This window comes from Oncorhynchus mykiss, chromosome 11, assembly GCF_057628025.1.
Source record: "Oncorhynchus mykiss isolate SJ-2025 chromosome 11, ASM5762802v1, whole genome shotgun sequence".
NCBI classification, from domain to species: Eukaryota; Metazoa; Chordata; class Actinopteri; order Salmoniformes; family Salmonidae; genus Oncorhynchus; species Oncorhynchus mykiss.
In genome coordinates, this window is record NC_143032.1 from 15,489,850 (window position 1) to 15,513,917 (window position 24,068).

Sequence of the window (24,068 nt, forward strand, 5' to 3'; positions counted from 1 at the left end):
GAATGTTAATCTGATTTCCTCCTAGCTGATTACTGTCTGCAACCCGCTCTGATTGTGAAGTAATGAAACAGACAGGGAGAAGAGAGCCTGTCCCACAAAACCATGCTGAAGTGGTCAAGTGACATCCACCTAAACACCAAGTTGCTAAAGTCATTACTTGTGGTGCTAATCATTTTTTGGTGAAGTCTATGACTGGGGAGGATGTGCACATTTTTATTTACAGGACAAGGGGAGGGTCATGTGATAATATTTGTAACGTTGGGGGAGGGCGATTATTTTTTATGACACCTCGAGTTGGACCTGGCTCCTAACCCCCCCAGTAAATTTCGATCTGTCTTGTTACACTGTCTGGCCAATAATTACAGGTTATTGTGGTTCCACAGAACCCTATGTAACACCCACGGACATGGCAGCCAAGTTTCCATTTTTGTAATACCTTACACACAGTGGCATCAAACATTCTTTTGTCCAGCCAGGCACGCGGGGGAGCAAGTTTGCCCCCAATTTCTGTCGCACGGATGGTTGTGTGGATTGTACTCTTTCATAGTGGTCCCATTGTGCCGCACTGCATGCTGGGGCTCCGTGTGACACCTGCTCGCACAGGTATATGGGGGAGTGAGTGAGTGAATGCTCCCGCCGCATCCGACCCGCTCAGGTCCGGTTTCTGCGCTTTTTCAAAGGAACTTTAGGGTCGCAAAAAGGATCTCCTCCCTCTGTAATTTCTATGCCTGGGGTATCATTGCATATCGCCGCCACGGAGCCAAACGGGACAGTGCCATGAGGACTTTCCCTAAAAGCAGAACTTGTGAGGTTTACAGTGTCTCGGGATATGGACATTGTTCTGCTGTTGGTTCACCTGCACAGGTAAGAGAGATGGCTTCAGCACTCACCTCACTTTTCACCCTGTCCGCAAAGACAGGGGGAGACAAAGGGATGCTGTTCAGGCTGCACAATCAAAGCAGCAGTCTTCTCAGGTATAGGTTTTTATCAATTTACTTTTCATCATATTAGGTCTACTTTTAGCTGTTATAAATTGTTTCAATTGGATGTGCTGTTATAATTGGATGTGCTGGCTCACCGGTAATGGTTTTGAGTCGGTCGCCAACTTTCCCCACTTAGTTCTGGTTCATCTTAATTGTAAAATCAGTCTCTAGGGATATCTGGTTCTCACTCTCATGAATGTCCGTCAGAGGACGCCGCTTGATTCAGTGCTGACACTGCTGCGCAAGGCCGTGGGAAAGCAGACCCCTGGAGCCACGCTTTGTGTGCTCCCTTGGGGAATCCTGCCAAGACGCCAAATGTTTTATTTCAATTCCTTCAGAAACAAAGGACGGTTCGCTGCTGTTGTCGCTCTCGGTAACTTGATTTAGGTATGTGTTTAGTGTTTACCCTACTGCGCTAAGTAAACAGTAGGCTACATGGTGGAATGGAAAGGTGGGTACTGGGTAGGCCTACATGTAAGATAAATGAAGTTTTTAATGATTTTTTTTATTGACTATGTGGCCTGTTAAACCTTTGTAATGCTGACCACTTGAATATGCTCTAACCTAATGTAGCAGGCATAAAATAAATGGCTGAAACTAGATCCCCCTATATACTAATCTTGATCAGAATAAATAAAAAACGGGGGTGGAGGTTCAATTCTGCGCTGTTCAACCAATCCTGTAAATGTAGAGGAGGAGTTAAGATGGAGTGTGGCCAGAGAGGAAGAGGTAAAGAGAGAGGCCCAACTGTCTCCCACCAACCAAGCAAGGAGTTTTTCTATGGAGGTCTATAGGCTACCACAGTATGAGTTATAATACCCATAAAACCTAGCAGTCAAACAAGGAAATTATTCCAATAATTTTTCCACCATTAATTTTTCCCATTGGGGATTTAATAAACTTCAAATAAGGGCTGTGTTTGGCTTACCCTGGCGTGACGTTTTTATAACTGTGTAAATCTCTCTAGGACAAGCTATTTACCCCTCAAAAATGAAGCGCTTACTAGCAGCTAATGTCGCTATCATAAAGAACTACAAATGCCATGATGTTCTGGATGAGACTGCCGAATCAAGGCAAAGGGAAGAATCTCTGGATTAACTATCTAATGTTAGCTAAATTTAGTAATGAATAAATTAGCTACATTTATTTAAATTGACAATTCTGTAAATTGTCTTGTGCAAGTTTTAAATTGACACAATAGCTGTAAGAAAAGGTCTCAGCTAGAGATGGCGTGTAGGAGCTAGCAGGGAGTTGTAGTCTTGCATGATGTCTACTTTTGTGCTAATTCGCATTTTCGAATCTGAAAGTAGATAGAGACGAATATATTGATAAAAGTCACCTTGTCCGAGAGAGATTTACACAGTTATCAAAACATCACGCCAGGGTCAGCCTACACCAAACACAGCCAAATTCAAAAAATGAATGGTGGAAAAACGATTGGAACACTTTCCCTGTTTGACCGCTTGGTTTTATGGGTATTATGACACATCCACTGTGGGGCTCTATGAGAGAGTGTCGAATTTGGTCAACAAAAACATTTATGGCTTTTTGCTACAGAGGTTTATTTGATTTGATATAAGTTTCGTAATTCTTAGGTTGTTATGAGTGTACTGATATGACATCCCCACAACTTTGAATAAAAATACTTAATATCAAAGTTGTCTCCAGATGGCTATGCATGTTCATGGCATGAGGCTAGTAGCATAGCATCTCTCTCCATTGAATACAGGCAGTTGACGTCAACAAACCTCATCGAATAGTGCAAAAAGTAACGAGATGTATTCACCAATCCAAAGAAAAGATAGGTGGGAGTTAGACAGTCCGCCGTGCCGCTTTGTGGACAACGACTACCATTGTTAGAGCGGATAGAAAAGTATCTTGTCAGTATATCCATGATCTTTGGTGTCACCTTGTTATTAATGTCCAAAAGAGGAACTTGTTCAGGTTCTATTTCCATTTTCCCTGAAAACCGGCACATCCGGTGGTTGGGGACTGGCAGAAACGAAATATGCTGAGACAGAGAGGGAGTGCGAGAGAGACCATACAGAAATATTTTTGTATTTTCTAGGCAAGTCAGTTAAGAACAAATTCTTATTTATAATGACAGCCTAGCCTTGAGCCTAACCTTGTCGGCTCAAGGATTCAATCTAGCAACCTTTTGGTTACTGGCCTAACGCTCTAACCACTAGGCTAACTGCTACCTGACATAGCCTACTTGCACACAAAGAGAGAGGCCTACTCGCACACAAAGAGAGAGGCCTACTCACACACAAAGAGAGAAGCCTACTCACACACAAAGAGAGAGGACTACTCACACACAAAGAGAGAAGCCTACTCGCACACAAAGAGAGAGGCCTACTCACACACGAAGAGAGAAGCCTATTCACACACAAAGAGAGAGGCCTACTCGCACACAAAGAGAGAGGCCTACTCACACACAAAGAGAGAGGCCTACTCACACACAAAGAGAGAGGTCTACTCACACACAAAGAGAGTGGTCTACTCGCACACAAAGAGAGAGGCCTACTCACACACAAAGAGAGAGGCCTACTCACACACAAAGAGAGAGGTCTACTCACACAAAAAGAGAAGCCTACTCACACACAAAGAGCGAAGCCTACTCACACACAAAGAGAGAGGCCTACTCACACACAAAGAGAGAGGTCTACTCACACAAAAAGAGAAGCCTACTCACACACAAAGAGAGAGGCCTACTCACACACAAAGAGAGAAGCCTACTCACACACAAAGAGAGAGGTCTACTCACACAAAAAGAGAAGCCTACTCACACACAAAGAGAGAGGCCTACTCACACACAAAGAGAAGCCTACTCACACACAAAGAGAGAGGCCTACTCACACACAAAGAGAGAGGTCTACTCACACAAAAAGAGAAGCCTACTCACACACAAAGAGAGAGGCCTACTCACACACAAAGAGAGAGGTCTACTCACACAAAAAGAGAAGCCTACTCACACACAAAGAGAGAGGCCTACTCACACACAAAGAGAGAAGCCTACTCACACACAAAGAGAGAGGTCTACTCACACAAAAAGAGAAGCCTACTCACACACAAAGAGAGAGGTCTACTCACACAAAAAGAGAAGCCTACTCACACAAAGAGAGAGGTCTACTCACACACAAAGAGAGAAGCCTACTCACACACAAAGAGAGAGGTCTACTCACACAAAGAGAGAGGTCTACTCACACACAAAGAGAGAGGCCTACTCACACACAAAGAGAGAGGTCTACTCACACAAAAAGAGAAGCCTACTCACACACAAAGAGAGAGGCCTACTCACACACAAAGAGAGAAGCCTACTCACACACAAAGAGAGAGGTCTACTCACACAAAAAGAGAAGCCTACTCACACAAAAAAAGAGAGAGGTCTACTCACACAAAAAGAGAAGCCTACTCACACAAAGAGAGAGGTCTACTCACACACAAAGAGAGAGGTCTACTCACACAAAAAGAGAAGCCTACTCACACACAAAGAGAGAGGTCTACTCACACAAAGAGAGAGGACTACTCACACACAAAGAGAGAGGTCTACTCACACACAAAGAGAGTGGTCTACTCGCACACAAAGAGAGAGGCCTACTCACACACAAAGAGAGAGGCCTACTCACACACAAAGAGAGAGGCCTACTCACACACAAAGAGAGAGGCCTACTCACACACAAAGAGAGAGGCATACTCACACACAAAGAGAGAGGTCTACTCACACAAAAAGAGAGGTCTACTCACACACAAAGAGAGAGGTCTACTCACACACAAAGAGCGAAGCCTACTCGCACACAAAGAGAGAGGTCTACTCACACACAAAGAGAGAGGTCTACTCACACACAAAGAGAGAGGTCTACTCACACACAAAAAGAGAAGCCTACTCACACACAAAGAGAGAGGTCTACTCACACACAAAGAGCGAAGCCTACTCGCACACAAAGAGAGAGGTCTACTCACACACAAAGAGAGAGGTCTACTCACACACAAAGAGCGAAGTCTACTCGCACACAAAGAGAGAGGTCTACTCACACAAAAAGAGAAGCCTACTCACACACAAAGAGAGTGGTCTACTCACACAAAAAGAGAAGCCTACTCACACAAAGAGAGAGGTCTACTCACACACAAAGAGAGAGGTCTACTCACACAGAAAGAGAAGCCTACTCACACACAAAGAGAGAAGTCTACTCACACAAAGAGAGAGGTCTACTCACACACAAAAAGAGAAGTCTACTCACACAAAGAGAGAGGTCTACTCACACAAAAAGAGAAGCCTACTCACACACAAAGAGAGAGGTCTACTCGCACACAAAGAGAGAGGTCTACTCACACACAAAGAGAGAAGCCTACTCACACACAAAGAGAGAGGTCTACTCACACAAAAAGAGAAGTCTACTCACACACAAAGAGAGAGGTCTACTCACACACAAAGAGAGTGGTCTACTCACACACAAAGAGAGAAGCCTACTCACACACAAAGAGAGAGGTCTACTCACACACAAAGAGAGAGGTCTACTCACACACAAAGAGAGAAGCCTACTCACACACAAAGAGAGAGGTCTACTCACACAAAGAGAGAGGTCTACTCACACACAAAGAGAGAGGTCTACTCACACACAAAGAGAGAGGTCTACTCACACACAAAGAGAGAGGTCTACTCACACACAAAGAGAGAGGTCTACTCACACAAAAAGAGAAGCCTACTCACACACAAAGAGAGAGGTCTACTCACACACAAAGAGAGTGGTCTACTCACACACAAAGAGAGAAGCCTACTCACACACAAAGAGAGAGGTCTACTCACACACAGAGAGAGTGGTCTACTCACACACAAAGAGAGAAGCCTACTCACACACAAAGAGAGAGGTCTACTCACACAAAGAGAGTGGTCTACTCACACACAAAGAGAGAAGCCTACTCACACACAAAGAGAGAGGTCTACTCACACACAAAGAGAGAGGTCTACTCACACACAAAGAGAGAAGCCTACTCACACACAAAGAGAGAGGTCTACTCACACAAAGAGAGAGGTCTACTCACACACAAAGAGAGAGGTCTACTCACACACAAAGAGAGAGGTCTACTCACACAAAGAGAGAGGTCTACTCACACACAAAGAGAGAAGCCTACTCACACACAAAGAGAGAGGTCTACTCACACACAAAGAGAGAGGTCTACTCACACACAAAGAGAGAGGTCTACTCACACAAAGAGAGAGGTCTACTCACACACAAAGAGAGAGGTCTACTCACACACAAAGAGAGAGGTCTACTCACACAAAGAGAGAGGTCTACTCACACACAAAGAGAGAAGCCTACTCACACACAAAGAGAGAGGTCTACTCACACACAAAGAGAGAGGTCTACTCACACAAAGAGAGAGGTCTACTCACACAAAGAGAGACGGGGGGTGTTGTGATGTGAATAAGTGAAGCAGGTTTGTATCTGATATAGGGGGTCATTACAGAGCCCACCCAGTCACTTAGCCCCCCCACGGAGTCCAAGGCTCAGAGCGACTGGAAGGACCAGGGCGACAAGGGAGGCCAGGGGGACCAGGGAGGCAGAGGACCTGTCTGTGTGGGAAGGAGGAGGTGGGCTCTGGCGGTCCTACCCCTCCTGCCCTTCACTGTCGCCATTGCACTGAGTCTCCATTTCTTTACATGTAAGTAAGCAGTATCACGTGTGTGTGTGTGTGTGTGTGTGTGTGTGTGTGTGTGTGTGTGTGTGTGTGTGTGTGTGCGCGCAGACTCTGGGTTTCGACACAAACCCTCCCTTTTTTATATATTGTCTTAGAAATGATGCTTCGATTATTTAAAGACATGCTCTGGATCTTTGGTGATTAGTATTTTTTAAACCTCCCGCTTTGGCCTGGGTGTGCATAATCTGTAGTTCATATGTGCATAATCTGTGAACAGAATTACTGTCTTACCTCAATTAGCCGTGAAATCCTTAGTTTGAAAGCAACTGTTTATCTGGAAGCTGTGCTGCGCCTTTTCCCCCAGGTGGGCCAGCCACCTAGCAATTCAAGTTCAATCAGTGAGCTTCGAACCCCTCGCCATATAAGTGACAGCTAGCAAGAGGCACATGATGCACCCACAGCAGAGCGAGAGTGAGCAGTGATGTGGTACCTACATATGCACATGTGTCACGCAGTATGCCATTTTCAGGGGACCATTTTTGGCTCGTGAGCTCTACTTTCAGGACTACTGGCTAAAAAGCATAACAATAATGTGTTTGCCTTCAAGCTCCACCCCTTTCAGTGTTCTACCTTGGTGGCAGCGTGGAGTTTCCCAACATTAGCTTCTCATTGGACCTGACTGACCCCGCCTCTCCACAGTTCCGCCTTCAGGCTCAGGCTCTAAGCCTTTATGTAAGTGTTATGGTCTATCTGCCCTGTCCTGTCTTTTCCTGCCCTGTCCTGTCCTGTCCTGCCCTGCCCTGTCCTGCCCTGTCTTTTCCTGCCCTGCCCTGTCTTGCCCTGCCCTGTCCTGCCATGCCCTACCCTGCCCTGTCCTGCCCTGTCTTTTCCTGCCCTGCCCTGTCCTGCCCTGTCTTTTCCTGCCCTGTCCTGTCCTGCCCTGCCCTGCCCTGCCCTGTCCTGCCCTGTCTTTTCCTGTCCTGTCCTGCCCTGCCCTGTCCTGTCCTGCCCTGCCCTGCCTTGTCCTGCCCTGTCTTTTCCTGTCCTGTGATGCTCTGAGATAAAAAAAATCTTTATTTAACCTGTCTCCTCCCCTTCATCTACACTGATTGAAATGGATTTAACAAGTGACATAAATAAGGGACCATAGCGTTCACCTGGAAAGTGTAGGTGTTCCTAATGTTTTGTACACTCAGATTAGAACATATCAAGTCTAGAACCCTAGTGTTTCTAGAACCTCCCTCCCTGTGTCATTTTAGAGCATACTCCTGAATGATATGCATCTATTTGGCACTTTACAGAATACTGTGGTACTAATTATACTCCTGAAGGCTGCTGGTCTCTCTCTCCCCTCTTCCTTCTTCCCTTCTCTCCCGTCTCTCTCTCCCCTCTTCCTTCTTCCCTTCTCTCCCGTCTCTCTCTCCCCTCTTCCTTCTTCCCTTCTCTCCCGTCTCTCTCTCCCCTCTTCCTTCTTCCCTTCTCTCCCGTCTCTCTCTCCCCTCTTCCTTCTTCCCTTCTCTCCCGTCTCTCTCTCCCCTCTTCCTTCTTCCCTTCTCTCCCGTCTCTCTCTCCCCTTGTACATGTGTGAAACCGGACAAATATAAGCACCCAGCTTCTCTCCCCCATATCCCTTCCTCCCTTTCTCCCCCTCCTTCTCTGTGTCTCAGTGTTAAATGTAAAGCGAGTGTGTAACAGGAGCCCAGGTCTGTGTGTGTGTGTGAGTCCTGGGGCGCTGAGGTCTGAGGCCCCTAGAGACCAGGCCCTTTTCAGCAGCGAGGACAAGCCCAGCGTTTGTGAGAACCGCAGGGCCCAAGTAGCTGGAGTGAGAGGAAGAGCAGGCCCTCAATAAAAACATTGTCTCTCTGGCTTTCACACAATCAGCTACTCTACTCTACCGCCACACCACACAGAAAGAGAGAGAGAGAGAACTGAGCTGCACTTCCTAACCTCCTGCCAAATGTATGACCACATTAGAGATACATATTTCCCACAGATCACACAGACCCGCAAAGAATTTGAAAACAAATCGAACATTGATAAATTCCCATATCTGTTAGGCGAAATACCAAGATTTGTGGCCGTTATCTGTTCATTTATTTCCCCTTTCTTACTGCAACTACTTGCACATTGTTACAACACTGCACATAGGCAATTATATAACATTTGAAATGTCAATACTCTTTTCATGTTTACTAATGTTTCCCTTGTTTATTGTCTATTCCATTTGCTTTGGCAGAGAGAGAGAGAGAGAGAATAAGAGAGAGAGACCAAAACAAAGACAAATAAAAATTGTGCAGTTAAAATGGGCAAAAAACACACATTTCATTCCACAAGGCCGTGAGGTGAGACAGGGATACTGCTTAAGCCCCACCCTCTTCAACATATATATCAACAAATTTGCGAGGGCACAAGAACAGACTGCAGCACCCGGCCTCACCCTACTACAATCTGAAGTCAAATGTCTACTGTTTTCTGATGATCTGGTGCTTCTGTCCCCAACCAAGGAGGGCCTACAGCAGCACCTAGATCTTCTGCACAGACTCTGTCAGACCTGGGCCCTAACAGTACATCTCAGTAAGACAAAAATAATGGTCTTCCAAAAAATTTTCAGCTGCCATGAGCACAAATACAAATTCCATCTAGACACTGTTGCCCTAGAGCACACAAAAAACTATACATACCTTGGCCTAAACATCAGCGCCACAGGTAACTTCCACAAAGCTATGAACGATCTGAGAGACAAGGCAAGAAGGGCCTTCTATCCCATCAAAAGGAACATAAAATTCAACATACCAATTTAGGATCAGTTATTGAACCCATTGCCCTTTACGGTTGTGAGGTCTGAGGTCCGCTCACCAATCAAGAATTCACAAAATGGGACGAACACCAAATTGAGATTCTACATGCAGAATTCTGCAAAAAATATCCTCCAAATAATGCATGCAAAGCAGAATTAGGCTGATACCCACTAATTTTCAAACTCCAGAAAGGAGACATTCAATTCTACAACCACCTAAAAGGAAGCGATTCCCAAACCTTCCATAAGAAAGCCATCACCTACAGAGAGATGAACATGGAGAAGAGTCCCCTAAGCAAGCTGGTCCTGGGCCTCTGTTCACAAACGCAAACAGACCCCACAGAGCCTCAGGACAACAACACAATTAGGCCCAACCAAATCATGACAAAACAAAAATATAATTACTTGACACATTGGAAAGAATTAACAAAAAAACTGAGCAAATTAGAATGCTATTTGGCCCTATAAACAGAGAGTACACACTGGCAGAACACCTGACCACTGTGACTGACCCAAACTTAAGGAAAGCTTTGACTATGTACAGACTCAGTGAGCATAGCCTTGCTATTGAGAAAGGCCGCGGTAGGCAGACCTGGCTCTCAAGAGAAGACAGCCTATGTGCACACTGCCCACAAAATGAGGTGGAAACTGAGCTGCACTTCCTAACCTCCTGCCCAATGTATGACCATATTAGAGACACATATTTTCCTCAGATTGCACAGACCCACAAGAACATCAAAAACAAACCCAATTTTGATAAACTCACATATCTACTGGGTGAAATACCACAGTGTGCCATCACAGCAGCAAGATTTGTGACATGTTGCCACAAGAAAAGGGCAGCCAGTGAAGAACAAACACCATTGTAAATACAACCCATATTTATGCTTATTCATTTTCCCTTTTGTACTATAACTATTTGCACATTGTTACAAAACCTTATGCAGTATAGTCATGACAATGTAAACATATGTTTCCCATGCCAATAAAGCCCCTTAAATTGAAATTGAATATAGAGAGACGGGAGCCCCACACAGCCAGACTGAGAGATTGGGAGGGGAAGGGGTTGGGAGGAGGGAGGGGAAGGAGGGGAGGGGTGATAGAGTAAGAGATGAAGAGAGAGGAAGATGAAAGGAGGATTCGGGGGAAGGGGTGGAGAGAGAGAGAGAGAGAGCGAGAGAGAGAGAGAGAGAGAGAGAGAAAGAGAGAAAGAGAGAGAGAGAGAGAGAGAGAGAGAGAGAGAGAGAGAGAGATCAGGTTGGGACAGGGTGAGGAGTGAGAGAGAGAGAGAGAGAGATCAGGTTGGGACAGCGTGAGGAGTGAGAGAGAGAGAGAGAGAGAGAGAGAGAGAGAGAGAGAGAGAGATCAGGTTGGGACAGGGTGAGGAGAGACAGAGAGAGAGATCAGGTTGGGACAGGGTGAGGAGTGAGAGAGAGAGAGAGAGAGAGATCAGGTTGGGACAGGGTGAAGAGAGAGAGAGAGAGAGAGAGAGAGAGAGAGAGATCAGGTTGGGACAGGGTGAGGAGTGAGAGAGAGAGAGAGAGAGAGAGAGATCAGGTTGGGACAGGGTGAGGAGTGAGAGAGAGAGAGAGAGAGAGAGCGAGATCAGGTTGAGAGAGAGAGAGAGAGAGAGAGAGAGAGAGAGAGAGAGAGAGAGAGAGATCAGGTTGGGAGAGAGAGAGAGAGAGAGAGAGAGAGAGATCAGGTTGAGAGAGAGAGAGAGAGAGAGAGAGAGAGAGAGAGAGAGAGATCAGGTTGGGACAGGGTGAGGAGTGAGAGAGAGAGAGAGAGAGATCAGGTTGAGAGAGAGAGAGAGAGAGAGAGAGAGATCAGGTTGGGACAGGGTGAGGAGTGAGAGAGAGAGAGAGAGAGAGAGCGAGATCAGGTTGAGAGAGAGAGAGAGAGAGAGAGAGAGAGAGAGAGAGAGAGAGAGAGAGATCAGGTTGGGAGAGAGAGAGAGAGAGAGAGAGAGAGAGAGATCAGGTTGAGAGAGAGAGAGAGAGAGAGAGAGAGAGAGAGAGAGAGAGAGCGAGATCAGGTTGAGAGAGAGAGAGAGAGAGAGAGAGAGAGAGAGAGAGAGATCAGGTTGGGACAGGGTGAGGAGTGAGAGAGAGAGAGAGAGAGATCAGGTTGAGAGAGAGAGAGAGAGAGAGAGAGAGAGATCAGGTTGGGACAGGGTGAGGAGTGAGAGAGAGAGAGAGAGATCAGGTTGAGAGAGAGAGAGAGAGAGAGAGAGAGAGAGAGAGTTAGAGAGAGAGAGAGAGAGAGATCAGGTTGGGACAGGGTGAGGAGTGAGAGAGAGAGAGAGAGAGATCAGGTTGAGAGAGAGAGAGAGAGAGAGAGAGAGAGAGAGAGAGAGAGAGAGAGAGAGAGAGAGAGAGAGAGAGAGATCAGGTTGGGACAGGGTGAGGAGTGAGAGAGAGAGAGAGAGAGATCAGGTTGAGAGAGAGAGAGAGAGAGAGAGAGAGAGAGAGAGAGAGAGAGAGAGAGAGATCAGGTTGGGACAGGGTGAGGAAGGAGATGATTTAGGTGCAGTGGTGGAGACAAAGAGAGAGGGAAACTGCGGAGACTGATTGAAAGGACTCACAGACTCACAGAGATAGTGTAAGGAGAGAGTGAAAAGCATTGAAAGACAATAGAAGAGATGGATACACTCTTTAGACAGAGAAAGGTTAATATATATGGTAGAGTTAATTGATAGGGTTGAAAGTCCTAATAGGTCTGCAGTAATTGCTGTAATTTGGCTATACTGGTCTCTGTTACCTTATTAGGTCTCTGTTGATTAAACCCGGGGCCACAGACCCATACCACCAAGGATATACATTACCTCTACATGGCTGACTGGGATGTATGGAGACAATGAAGCTCTGTGCTGCACAAAACCAGTCACACACACAGATGGGCACACACAGACACACACAGACAGACATGCACACATCCACATGCACACAGACATCCACACATGCCCCCCCCCCCCCCCCCCTCCACACACACACACACACACACACACACACAAAAAAGAGAAGGGCTTTTGTTCTCAGGTTGCAGGTTCCGCCAGGTGCGCTGGTGTCACATATACACAGACATATGCACACACACACAGTTGTGACCTCAGTCTTGGTGCTCTGACTCTGTGACATCACATTCAGTGGAACATTTCCTCAGTTAAAAGTTTATCCCATTGTATGTTTTCCAATGTGTGTTTTTTTCTCAACGTTGGGATGACATTATAACAATGTTGTGATCAGTTCTCAGAGCTGTATGAGTCCTCTCCCTGGAGCGCCTACTACCTACGCTCAGGAATTACTGCCTTCAGGTGAGCCCTGGATGTGAGCCTACACCAGGAAACCAGATAATCACTGTTAGTAATGTAGTCCCTTTGTAACGGTGTTTGCTTCTGTGTGTGTGTGTGTGTGTGTGTGTGTGTGTGTGTGTGTGTGTGTGTGTGTGTGTGTGTGTGTGTGTGTGTTGACAGTGAAGGAGCAGATGGACTGAACGTGTTCTACTGGAGTAAGTTCTCGGGCCCTGGGGGCGTTGCCATGGAGATCCAGCGGTGGAGTACAAAGCGTGTACAGCGCCGTCTCCCTGGCACCAATAAGCTGCTGTACAGCCAGAACGAGGAGCGCTATTACATGGAGAGAGACGACGAATCACTCAACCTGCTGGGTACTGTAACTTCTCTCGCTCGCTCTCTCTCTCTTTCTGTATCCCTCTCTCTCTCTTTCTGTATCCCTCTCTCTCTCCCTCTCTCACCCTCACCCTCTCTCTCTCTCTCTCTCTCTCTCTCTCTCTCTCTCTCTCTCTCTCTCTCTTTCTCTGTCTCTCTCTTTATCTCTTTATCTCTCTCTCTCTCTTTCTCTCCCTCTCTGCCTCTCTCTCTCTCTCTCACTCACGCTCTGTCTCTCTGTGACTACAGCTCCCAGAATCCTTTCTTTAGTGTGTATTCTTGCTTCTCATGCCATTTAAAACTCAATTTTGTACCTACCATATTGTATGTATTTGTGTACAGGTTTAGACTATGATTCAGATGACAAGGCAGATAAAATCAAGAACCCCAACTCCCTGCAGAACTCTCTACAGAGCGGCAAGTGGCAGCTGGGATTCCAAGGTGAGGAAACATAAACATATAGATATGGTCAATCCAAAGACTCTTCAACCAAAGACACTTCCAGGTATAACCTATAAAGTATGAACCCACAACCTTGGTGACAGCAACCCCACACTTCCACCAATCTTTCCCTCTCCCTAGCAATGTCCTTTGACCTCTATGCGAAGTACGGTAACAACCGTACCCTGAGCTTGGTGAGTCCCAAGAAGCCATACTACCAGTGGCGCCTTCGTGTCCCGTCAGGTCATGTGGTGCGTCTGGTCGTCCTCACCCTGCACGGAGCCACACCCGGAAGCTGCTCCTCCCACAAACTCTCTGCCTACGACTTCCTGTTGCCACTACAGAACAAGATCATCGCCAGGTAGGACAACATCCTCCATTCCTCTGGAATGCCTTTCCATTAGATGTTGGAACATTGCTGCTTGGACTTGCTTCCATTCAGCCACAAAAGCATTAGTGAGGTCAGGCACTGATGTTGGATGATTAGGCCTGGCTCGCAGTCAGTGTTCCAATTCATCCCGAAGGTGTTCGATGGGATTGAGGTCAGGGCTCTGTGCAGGCCAGTCAAGAAAAATTAAAAACAGCCCCAGAACATTATTCCTTCTCCACCAAACTTTTCAGTTGGCACGATGCATTTGGGCAGGTAGCGTTCTCCTGGCATCCGCCAAACCCAGATTCGTTGGTCAGACTGCCAGATGATGAAGCATGATTCAACACTCCAGAGAACGCAATTCCACTACTCCAGAGTAAAAAATCACTCCAGCCGACGCTTGGCATTGCGCATTGTGATCTTAGGCTTGTGTGCGGCAACTCTGCCACGGAAACCCATTTCATGAAGCTCCCGACGAACAGTTATTGTGCTGACGTTGCCTCCAGAGGCAGTTTGGAACTTGGTAGTGACTGTTGCAATGAGGACAGACTTTTACCCACTTAACTACTCGGCGGTCCTGTTCTGTGAGCTTGTGTGGCCTACCACTTCGGGGCTGAGCCATTGTTGCTCTTAGACGTTTCCACTTCACAATAGCAGCACTTACAGTTGCCTGGGGCAGCTCTAACAGTGCAGAAATTTGATGAACTGACTGCCACGCGAGCTCTTCAGTAAGGCCATTCTACTGCCAATGCTTGTCTATCGAGATTGCATGGCTGTGTGCTCGACTTTACAAACCTATCAGCAACAGGTGTGGCTGAAATAGCCACATCCACTAAATTGAAGGGGTGTCCTTCACACTCTTGTGTATTTAGTGTATGTGCACAATATTATTGTGCGTGGGTGCGTGTGCGTGCGTGTGCATGTGTGCGTGGGTGCATGCATGCGTGTGCGTGGGTGCGTACGCGGGTGCGTGTGTGCGTGTGTGTGCGTGTGCATGGGTGGATGCGTGGGTGCGTGCGTGCGTGGGTGTGTGCGTGCGTGGGTGTGTGCGTGGGTGCGTGAGTGCGTGCGTGGGTGGGTGTGTGCGTGGGTGCGTGCGTGCGTGCGTGCGTACGTGGGTGCGTGAGTGCGTGTGTGGGTGCGTGCGTGGGTGCGTGCGTTCATGGGTGCGTGCGTGGGTGCATGGGTGGGTGCGTGCGTACGTGGGTGTGTCCGCGCCTGTATGTATTGTGACATTTCTATCTGCCTATTCCAGGTGGTGTGGTCTCCCAGTGTCTGGCTCATCTCCTGTAATGAAGCTGACGTCGTCTGGTAACGTGATGCTGGTCACCTTCTCCTTCAGCAGACAGAGAGATGGAGCCATCTTCAAGGCCTACTTCCAGGCCATCCCCAAAGCAGGAAAGACACACTATTACCACAGACAGATATTTCACCGGATGTATAAATATGAAGCATCCGCTTGGCATTTCCTCTAGTGAGAGGAAACCAAGTGCCGGCAGTGGGAGAAGATGGAACGAGATGGATTTTGACCGTCATTCTGCAAATTTTGATATCGATGAAACATCTCAATACAGTTTTCTGTTCCCAAAACTAGAATCTGTTGTGAACAGAGTGGACTAAGTTCAGCAGAAAAAGTTTTCTAAAAATGTAGTTCTTTAGACAGAAGCAAAGGAGAATTCAGTTATTGCACACGTGCACTTCACAGACTAGACGTTACCTAACGTAAATGTGCAAATATATGCTAGAACGCGCCAATAGGATCTCGCTAGCTTCTGCTTGGCTCTGCCCACTATGATTAATTTGTTCCCGTTTGACATGACAGGCTGTGGTCCATCTTGGTTTAGTTATAAAACATATTTTCTATTACCACACACTACAACCCTGGGGATGGCACTGCTTGCCGAAACGCTGGTTGTAAATTAAATTATTGGGTGCATGTTTAGAGTGTTCGACTTTCTTTCGTTCTTTATTAAACCTCTGTAACAGACATTCTAGAATAAAGACCATGTTAGTCCAATGCCTTGGCTCTGGGAGCTAACACAAGTCACCAAGATACCGTCTGTATTTTACAATAGGTCTTATGTCTTATGTAATAACTTGTCTATTACAGCTGTCCTATAGACTCCTGTTGATGTGTGGTCTGTGTCACCGTCGCCCCCTGTAGGTTGTGGAGGCTCTCTGTCCTCCTGGAATGGCTCTCTGTCCTCTCCGTACTACCCTGCCCACTATCCCCCAAACATCGACTGCAGCTGGACCATACGGGTGAGCTCACACCCCAGGAGACCCACAGTGTGTGTGTGTGTGTGTGTGTGTGTGTGTGTGTGTGTGTGTGTGTGTGTGTGTGTGTTGACAGTAGGTCTCTCCACATTCCTGCATCTGAACCACTACTTCTCTCCGTTGTCTCTTTCAGGCGCCGTTGCCTGGATACCTGATCTCCATGACAATTGTGACTTTGAATATCCAGGACTCTTCGTCTTCGGACGGCTGTGAGAAAGACTGGCTGGACATTGGAGGGGTCAAGTAAGTGTTGCCACGGTAGCAGTACTGGTGACATACTGCACAATGAATGTGAATACTGTCTATGTGGTGTGTGCATGTTACATGAACTGTATGTATGTATTTAGTGACTTTAAAAACTCTACCTACATGTACATATCACCTCAATTACCTCGACTAACCGGTGCCCTCGCACATTGACTCTGTACTGGTACCCCCTGTATATAGCCTCGCTATTGTTATTTTACTGCTGCTCTTTAATAATTTGTTACTTTTATTTCTTATTTTTGTAGGTATTTTTCTTAAAACTGCATTGTTGGTTAAGGGCTTGTAAGTAAGCGTTTCACTGTAAGGTCTAGGTCCTGTTGTATTTGACGCATGTGACAGATACAATTTGTGTGTGTGTGTGTGTGTGTGTGTGTGTGTGTGTGTGTGTGTGTGTGTGTGTGTGTGTGTGTGTGTGTGTGTGTGTGTGTGTGTGTGTGCGTGTGCGTGTGCGTGTGTCATATTAACTGTGGTGTGTGTTGTCTCAGGCTGTGTAACCCCATGACTGACAGCAGCAGAAAGAAAACCTACTCCTCTCCCGTCTCTCTACACTTCCACTCTGATGAGTCTGTCACTCACAAGGGCTTCTACCTTCTCTACAGAGCCTTCTCCCCTGAGAGCAGTATGTCTCACACACCTCTACCTCACACCTGTCTCACGCACCTCTACCTCACACCTGTCTCACACACCTCTACCTAACACCTCTACCACAGACACCTGTATCAAACACCTCTACCACAGACACATGTATCACACACCTCTGCCACACACCTCTACCACAGACACCTGTATGAAACACCTCTACCACACACCTGTTTCAAACACCTCTACCACAGACACCTGTATCACACAACTCTACCACAGACACCTGTATCAAACACCTCTACCACAGACACCTGTATCACACAACTCTACCACAGACACCTGTATCAAACACCTCTACCACAGACACCTGTATCACACAACTCTACCACAGACACCTGTATCAAACACCTCTACCACAGACACCTGTATCACACAACTCTACCTGACACACCTGTTTCACACACCTTTACCAAACAGCTCTACCACACACCTCTACCTCACACTTCTACCACAAACTAGTAAGACAGCAAGTGTAGTTCATTTGGATGTGAAACTTACTCCTCAGACTGAAGTGTCACCACCTGCGCCGCCAAATTGTTAACTTTCACTGGCGCCGACTGGTAAGAGGCTTCAAGAGGGCTGTTACGTGTGCTAGCAAGGCAGAGGTGCTAGGTTCAAGACTAGGTGGAATCAGGAGGACGTGATACTGGCTGAGCAAGCAGTGTGACGTCCTTTACACTAGCCCTTACAGAGCTATACAACCGAAATACTCAACTCTACCATACAAACTGAGACAGACCTGTAGATTCCAGGTTCTCACCCATACAGAGATACTGTAGTCAGTCTTTCTTTCTCTCATCTCTCCCTTTCTCAACCCCCGCTCTCTCTCTCCAGCATGTCCTCGCCAGTTCCGCTGTGGGGATGGGAGGTGTGTTCCTCTCAGGAAGGTGTGTGACGGAGTCAGAGACTGTTCAGACGGACGGGACGAGGCTAAATGCTGTATGTTACCCTCAACACTCCTCACATACTGTACATGTATTCAGTAAGGATGACGAAGATCACCATAAATGATCTGCCTGTGCAATAAGTACTGTGTTTCTTCAAAACAAGACCAGTATATTGTGTTGTGTGTAGCGACCTGTCGTCCAGGTGAGGTGTATTGTGGGAACGGTCAGTGCCGGCCTCACAGCAGCCAATGTAACAGCCAGAGTAAATGTGGAGATAGCAGCGAGGAGGCCGACTGTGGTGAGTACCATACACATGCCTGGACCACACACTTTATCTTAATTATAAACTACTTATAATCATTGCATTGTTTGTTCATCATAAGGTTGTGTGAGACCATTTGTTACTTGTCTTCATTATGCCAGCTGCATGGAGGACTGGTCTGTGGTAAGGATGGCCCCTCTCCCCATTTCTGGGTCTTGGTGCATTTCTGTGGTGTGCGTGCGTGCGTGCGTGCGTGTGTGCGTGCCCTAGGTCAGATGTTTACTCTGTAATAATAATGCCCCCGGGGGGATGGCTGCCGTTTTATGTGCTCCTAACCAACTGTGCCGTTTTGTTTGTTTTTTTGCATTGTTTACAACTTATTTTGTACATAATGTTGCTGCTACCGTATCGTATGACCAAACATAGCTTCTGGATATCAGAACAGCGATTACTCACCTCGAACAAACTTAATTTGCGTGAAGAAAAGACGGAAATACAGGGGGTAGAGATTGGGGTGCCTTGTGAGAATTCGTTGGCGAGTGGGTAACCCGCCTCTACCATCTGTTCTATTGGCCAACGTGCAATCACTGGAAAATAAACTGGATGATCTCCATTCGTGATGGTCCTAACAACGGGACATTTAAAAACTTGAATATCTCATGTTTCACTGCGTCGTGGCTGAACCACGACACAGATAATACAGAGCTGGCTGTGTTTTCCATGCATCGGCAGGACAGAACAGCTACTGTACGTCTGGTAAGACAAGGGGTGAGGGTGTGTGTATATTTGTCAAGAACAGCTGGTGCACGATGTCTAACATTAAAGAAGTCTCGGGGTATTGCTCGCCTGAGGTAGAGTACCTCATGATAAGCTGGAGACCACATTATCTACCAAGAGAGTTTTCATCTATATTATTCATGGCCATCTGTTTACCACCACAAACCGATGCTGGCACTAAGTGTAACGGTTGTCGTCTGGAGATAGAGAGGACCAAAGCGCAGCGTGGTTAGTGTTCATCTTTTTAATGGAAAACTGAACACTTCAAAAACACAAAACAACAAAGTGACAACCGAAACAGTCCTATCTGGTGCAGACACACAAAGACTGAAAATAACCATCCGCAAACCCCAACAGAAAACAGGCTACCTAAATATGGTTCCCAATCAGAGACAATGACTAACACCTGCCTCTGATTGAGAACCATATCAGGCCAAACAAGAAACCCAATCCTAGAAACACAAAACATAGAATACCCACCCAACTCACGTCCTGACCAACTAAAACAAAGAAATAACACAAGAACTAGGGTCAGAACGTGACACTAAGACTGAACTGAACGAACTGTGTAAGGCCATAAGCAAACAAGAAAATTCTCATCCAGAAGCGGCACTGCTAGTGGCCGGGGACTTTAATGAAGGCAAACTTAAATCCGTTTTTACCTAATTTCTACCAGCATGTCACATGTGCAACCAATGGAAAAAACTCTAGACCACCTTTACTCCACACAAGAGAGATGCATACAAAGCTCTCCCTCACCCTCCATTTGGCAAATCTGTCCATAATTATATCCTCCTGATTCCTGCTAACAATCAAAAACTAAAGCAGGAAGTACCAGGGACTCGCTCAATATGGAAGTGGTCAGATAATAAGGATGCTAAGCTACAGGACAGTTTAGCTAGCACAGACTGGAATATGTTCCGGGATCCATCCAATTGCATTGAGGAGTATATCACCTAATTTACCGACGTCATCAATAAGTGCATCGACGACACCCCCACCCCACTGTGACCATGTGGAACATATTTGAACCAGAAGCCATAGATTACAGGCAACATCATCACCAAGCTAAAGGCTAGAGAAATCCCACTATGCCCTCAAGACAAACAATCAAACAGAAAAAACGTCAATACAGGACTAAGATTGAATCCTACTACACCGGCTCTGGCGCTTGTCGGATGTGGCACGGCTTGCAAACTATTACGGAAACCCAGCTGCGGGCTGCCCAGGGAATCAAGCATTACCAGACAAGCTAAATGCCTTTTATGTGTGCTTTGAGGCAAGCAACACTGAAGCATGCATGAGAGCACCAGCTGTTCGGGAAGACTGTGTGATCACGCTCTCCTTCGCTGATGTGAGACCTTTAACCAGGTCAACATTCACAAGGCCGCAGGGCCAGACGGATTACCAGGATGTGTACTCAGAGCATGCATGAACCAACTGTAAAGTGTCTTCACTGACATTTTCAACCTTTCCCTGGACAAATCTGTAATACCTACATGTTTCAAGCAGATCACCATAGTCCCTGTGCACAAGAAAGCGAAGGTAACCTGACTAAATGACTACCGCCCTGTAGCACTCACATCGGTAGCCATGAAGTGCTTTGAAAGGCTGTTCATGATTCACATCAACACCATCATTCTGGACACCCTAGACCCACTCCAATTCGCACACCGCCCGTACAGATCTACAGATGACACAATCTCAATCGCACTCCACACTGCCCTTTCCCACCTGGACAAAGGAACACCTATGTGAGAATGCTGTTCATTGACGACACCTCAGCGTTCAACACCATAGTGCCCACAAAGCTCATCACTAAGCTAAGGACACTGGGACTAAACACCTCCCTCTACATCTGGATCCTGGAATTCCTGACATGCCGCCCCCAGGTGGTAAGAGTAGGCAACAACACATCTGCCAGGCTGATCCTCAACACGGGGCCCCTCAGGGGTGTGTGCTTATTCCTCTGTTGTACTCCCTGTTCACCCACGCCTGCGTGGCCAAGCACAACTCCAACACCATCATTAAGATTGCTGACTACACAACAGTGTTGTTCTCTCTTTATCTCTCTTTCTTTCTTTCTCTCTTTCTCTCTCCCGGAGGACCTGAGCCCTAGGACCATGCACCAGACTACCTGATGAATCCTTGCTGCCCCCAGTCCACCTGGTCGTGCCGCTGCTCCAGTTTCAACTGTTCTGCCTGCGGCTATGGAATCCTGACCTGTTCACCGGACGTCCTACCTGTCCCAGACCTGCTGTTTTCAACTCTCTAGAGACAGCAGGAGCGGTAGAGATACTCTGAATGATGAACATTTGAACATCTTGGCCATGTTCTGTTATAATCTCAACCTCGCACAGCCAGAACAGGACTGCCCACCCCTCATAGCCTGGTTCCTCTCTAGGTTTCTTCCTAAGTGCTGGCCTTTCTAGGGAGTTTTTCCTAGCCACCGTGCTTCTACACCTGCATTCCTTGCTGTTTGATGTTTTAGACTGGGTTTCGGTACAGCACTTTGTAACATCGGCTGATGTAAGGGATTTATAAATACATTTGATTTGATTTGATTTTGTAGATCTGATCACCGACAATGATGAGACAGCCTATAAGGAGGAGGTCAGAGACCTCTCCCTCAATGTGAGCAAGACAAAGGAGCTGATCGTGGACTACAGGAAAAGGAGGGCTAAACACTCCCCCATTCACACCAACAGGGCTGTATTAGATCAGTTCCTTGGTGTCAAGTTCCTTGGTGTCCACATCACCAACAAACTATCATGGTCCAAACACACCAAGACAGTCGTGAATAGGGCACGACAACAACTTATTTCCCTCAGGAGACTGAAAAGATTTGGCATGGGTCCCCTGATCCTCAAAAAGTTATACAGCTGCACCATCAAGAGCATCCTGACAGGTTGCATCACCGCCTGGTATGGCAACTGCTCGGCATCTGAACGTAAGGTGCTACAGAGGGTCCTGCGTACGGCCCAGTACATCACTGGGGCCAAGCTTCCTGCCATCCAGGATCTCTATACCAGGCGGTGTCAGAGGAAGGCCCAAATAATTGTCAGAGACTCCAGTCACCCAAGTCATAGACTGTTCTCTCTACTAGCGCATGGCAAGTGGTACTGGAGCACCAACTCTAGGCCCAAAAGGTTCCATAACAGCTTCTACCCACGAACCATAAGACTGCTGAACAATTAATCAACTGGCCACTCGCACTATTTGCATTGACCCCCCCTCCCCTTTTGTTTTACACTGCTGCTAGTTGCTGTTTATTATCTATGCATAGTCATTTTACCCCTACCTACATGTAGAAAGGACCTCGACTAACCTGTACCCCTGCACATTGACTGACCGGTACCCCCTGTATATAGCCTCGTTATTGTTATTTTATTGTGTTACTTTTTATTTATTTTTTTACTTTCGTTTATTTAGCAAATATTTTATTATCTCTATTTCTTGAACTGCATTGTTGGTTAAGGGCTTATAAGTAAGCATTTCACGGTAAGGTCTACTACACCTGTTGAATTCGGGGCATGTGACAAATAACATTTGATTTAATTTGTTGTCCCCCCAGCAGGTCAATGCTACCACATGTGCCACAACAAGGTGTGTGTCTCCAAGTCCTCCGTTTGTGATGGTGTCATAGACTGCAAGGACCGCAGTGATGAGATCAACTGCACTAAAGCATGTGAGTCCGTCTGTCAATTGGTCCATCCGTCCTTCTATCATTCTGCATCTTTCTTTGTTTATATTCATCCAATCCTCAATCCCTCTCTCTTTCTCTGTTTTTCCCTCCCTCCCTCTCTTTCTGTGTGTCCAGTCCATAAGGGCTGCTCTCCATCCTCCTATAAGTGTGCCAATGGGAAGTGTGTGAATAAGATCAACCCAGAGTGTGACGGCGTCAAAGACTGTTCTGATGGATCAGACGAGATGCGCTGCGGTGAGACTCATTACCACTTATCACACACGTATGAACCTATATATAGCAGTTATAACACACGCATGAACCTACAAATACCAGTAATAATACACGTATGAAAGTACATACACCAGTTACAACACACATATGAACCTACATATACCAGTTATAATACATGTATGAACCTACATACACCAGTTATAACACATGTATGAACCTACATATACCAGTTATAACATACGTATGAACCTACATACACCAGTTATAACACATGTATGAACCTACATACACCAGTTATAATACATGTATGAACCTACATATACCAGTTATAATACATGTATGAACCTACATATACCAGTTATAACACATGTATGAACCTACATACACCAGTTATAACATACGTATGAACCTACATACACCAGTTATAACACATGTATGAACCTACATACACCAGTTATAATACATGTATGAACCTACATATACCAGTTATAACACATGTATTAACCTACATACACCAGTTATAACACATGTATGAACCTACATATACCAGTTATAATACATGTATTAACCTACATACACCAGTTATAACACATGTATTAACCTACATACACCAGTTATAACATACGCATGAACCTACAAATACCAGTAATAATACACGTATGAAATTACATACACCAGTTACAACACACATATGAACCTACATATACCAGTTATAATACATGTATGAACCTACATACACCAGTTATAACACATGTATGAACCTACATACACCAGTTATAATACATGTATGAACCTACATATACCAGTTATAATACATGTATTAACCTACATATACCAGTTATAACACATGTATGAACCTACATATACTAGTTATAACATAGGTATGAACCTACATACACCAGTTATAACACATTTTTACACCAGTTACTTTCCCCCCCAGGTTGTGGCACCCGGCCCAGGAAGCGTGCTAAGATAGTGGGCGGGTCTGATGCAGGGACGGGGGCATGGCCATGGCAGGTCAGTCTACAGATGGAGCGCTATGGGCATGTGTGTGGAGCGACCCTGGTCACCAGCCGCTGGCTCATCTCTGCTGCACACTGCTTCCAGGACTCTGACACCATCAAGTGAGATGCCTAGTT

General features: G+C 46.3%; 1 protein-coding gene across 1 annotated transcript in view; it reads left to right on the plus strand.

The window, feature by feature from the left end:
• Positions 1-1,175: 1,175 nt before the first annotated feature.
• Positions 1,176-24,068, plus strand: part of LOC110536557 (suppressor of tumorigenicity 14 protein) — a 28,643-nt gene continuing 5,750 nt past the window's right edge. The window contains exons 1-16 of the mRNA XM_090189195.1: positions 1,176-1,232; positions 6,440-6,647; positions 7,231-7,355; positions 12,669-12,736; positions 12,896-13,086; positions 13,430-13,528; positions 13,670-13,889; positions 15,154-15,294; positions 16,061-16,160; positions 16,309-16,418; positions 16,928-17,061; positions 17,919-18,023; positions 18,159-18,269; positions 22,585-22,698; positions 22,831-22,950; positions 23,870-24,053. Of these exons, the coding sequence (XP_090045321.1) occupies positions 1,176-1,232; positions 6,440-6,647; positions 7,231-7,355; positions 12,669-12,736; positions 12,896-13,086; positions 13,430-13,528; positions 13,670-13,889; positions 15,154-15,294; positions 16,061-16,160; positions 16,309-16,418; positions 16,928-17,061; positions 17,919-18,023; positions 18,159-18,269; positions 22,585-22,698; positions 22,831-22,950; positions 23,870-24,053 (2,087 nt within the window). The remainder of the gene's footprint in view (positions 1,233-6,439; positions 6,648-7,230; positions 7,356-12,668; positions 12,737-12,895; positions 13,087-13,429; positions 13,529-13,669; positions 13,890-15,153; positions 15,295-16,060; positions 16,161-16,308; positions 16,419-16,927; positions 17,062-17,918; positions 18,024-18,158; positions 18,270-22,584; positions 22,699-22,830; positions 22,951-23,869; positions 24,054-24,068) is intronic.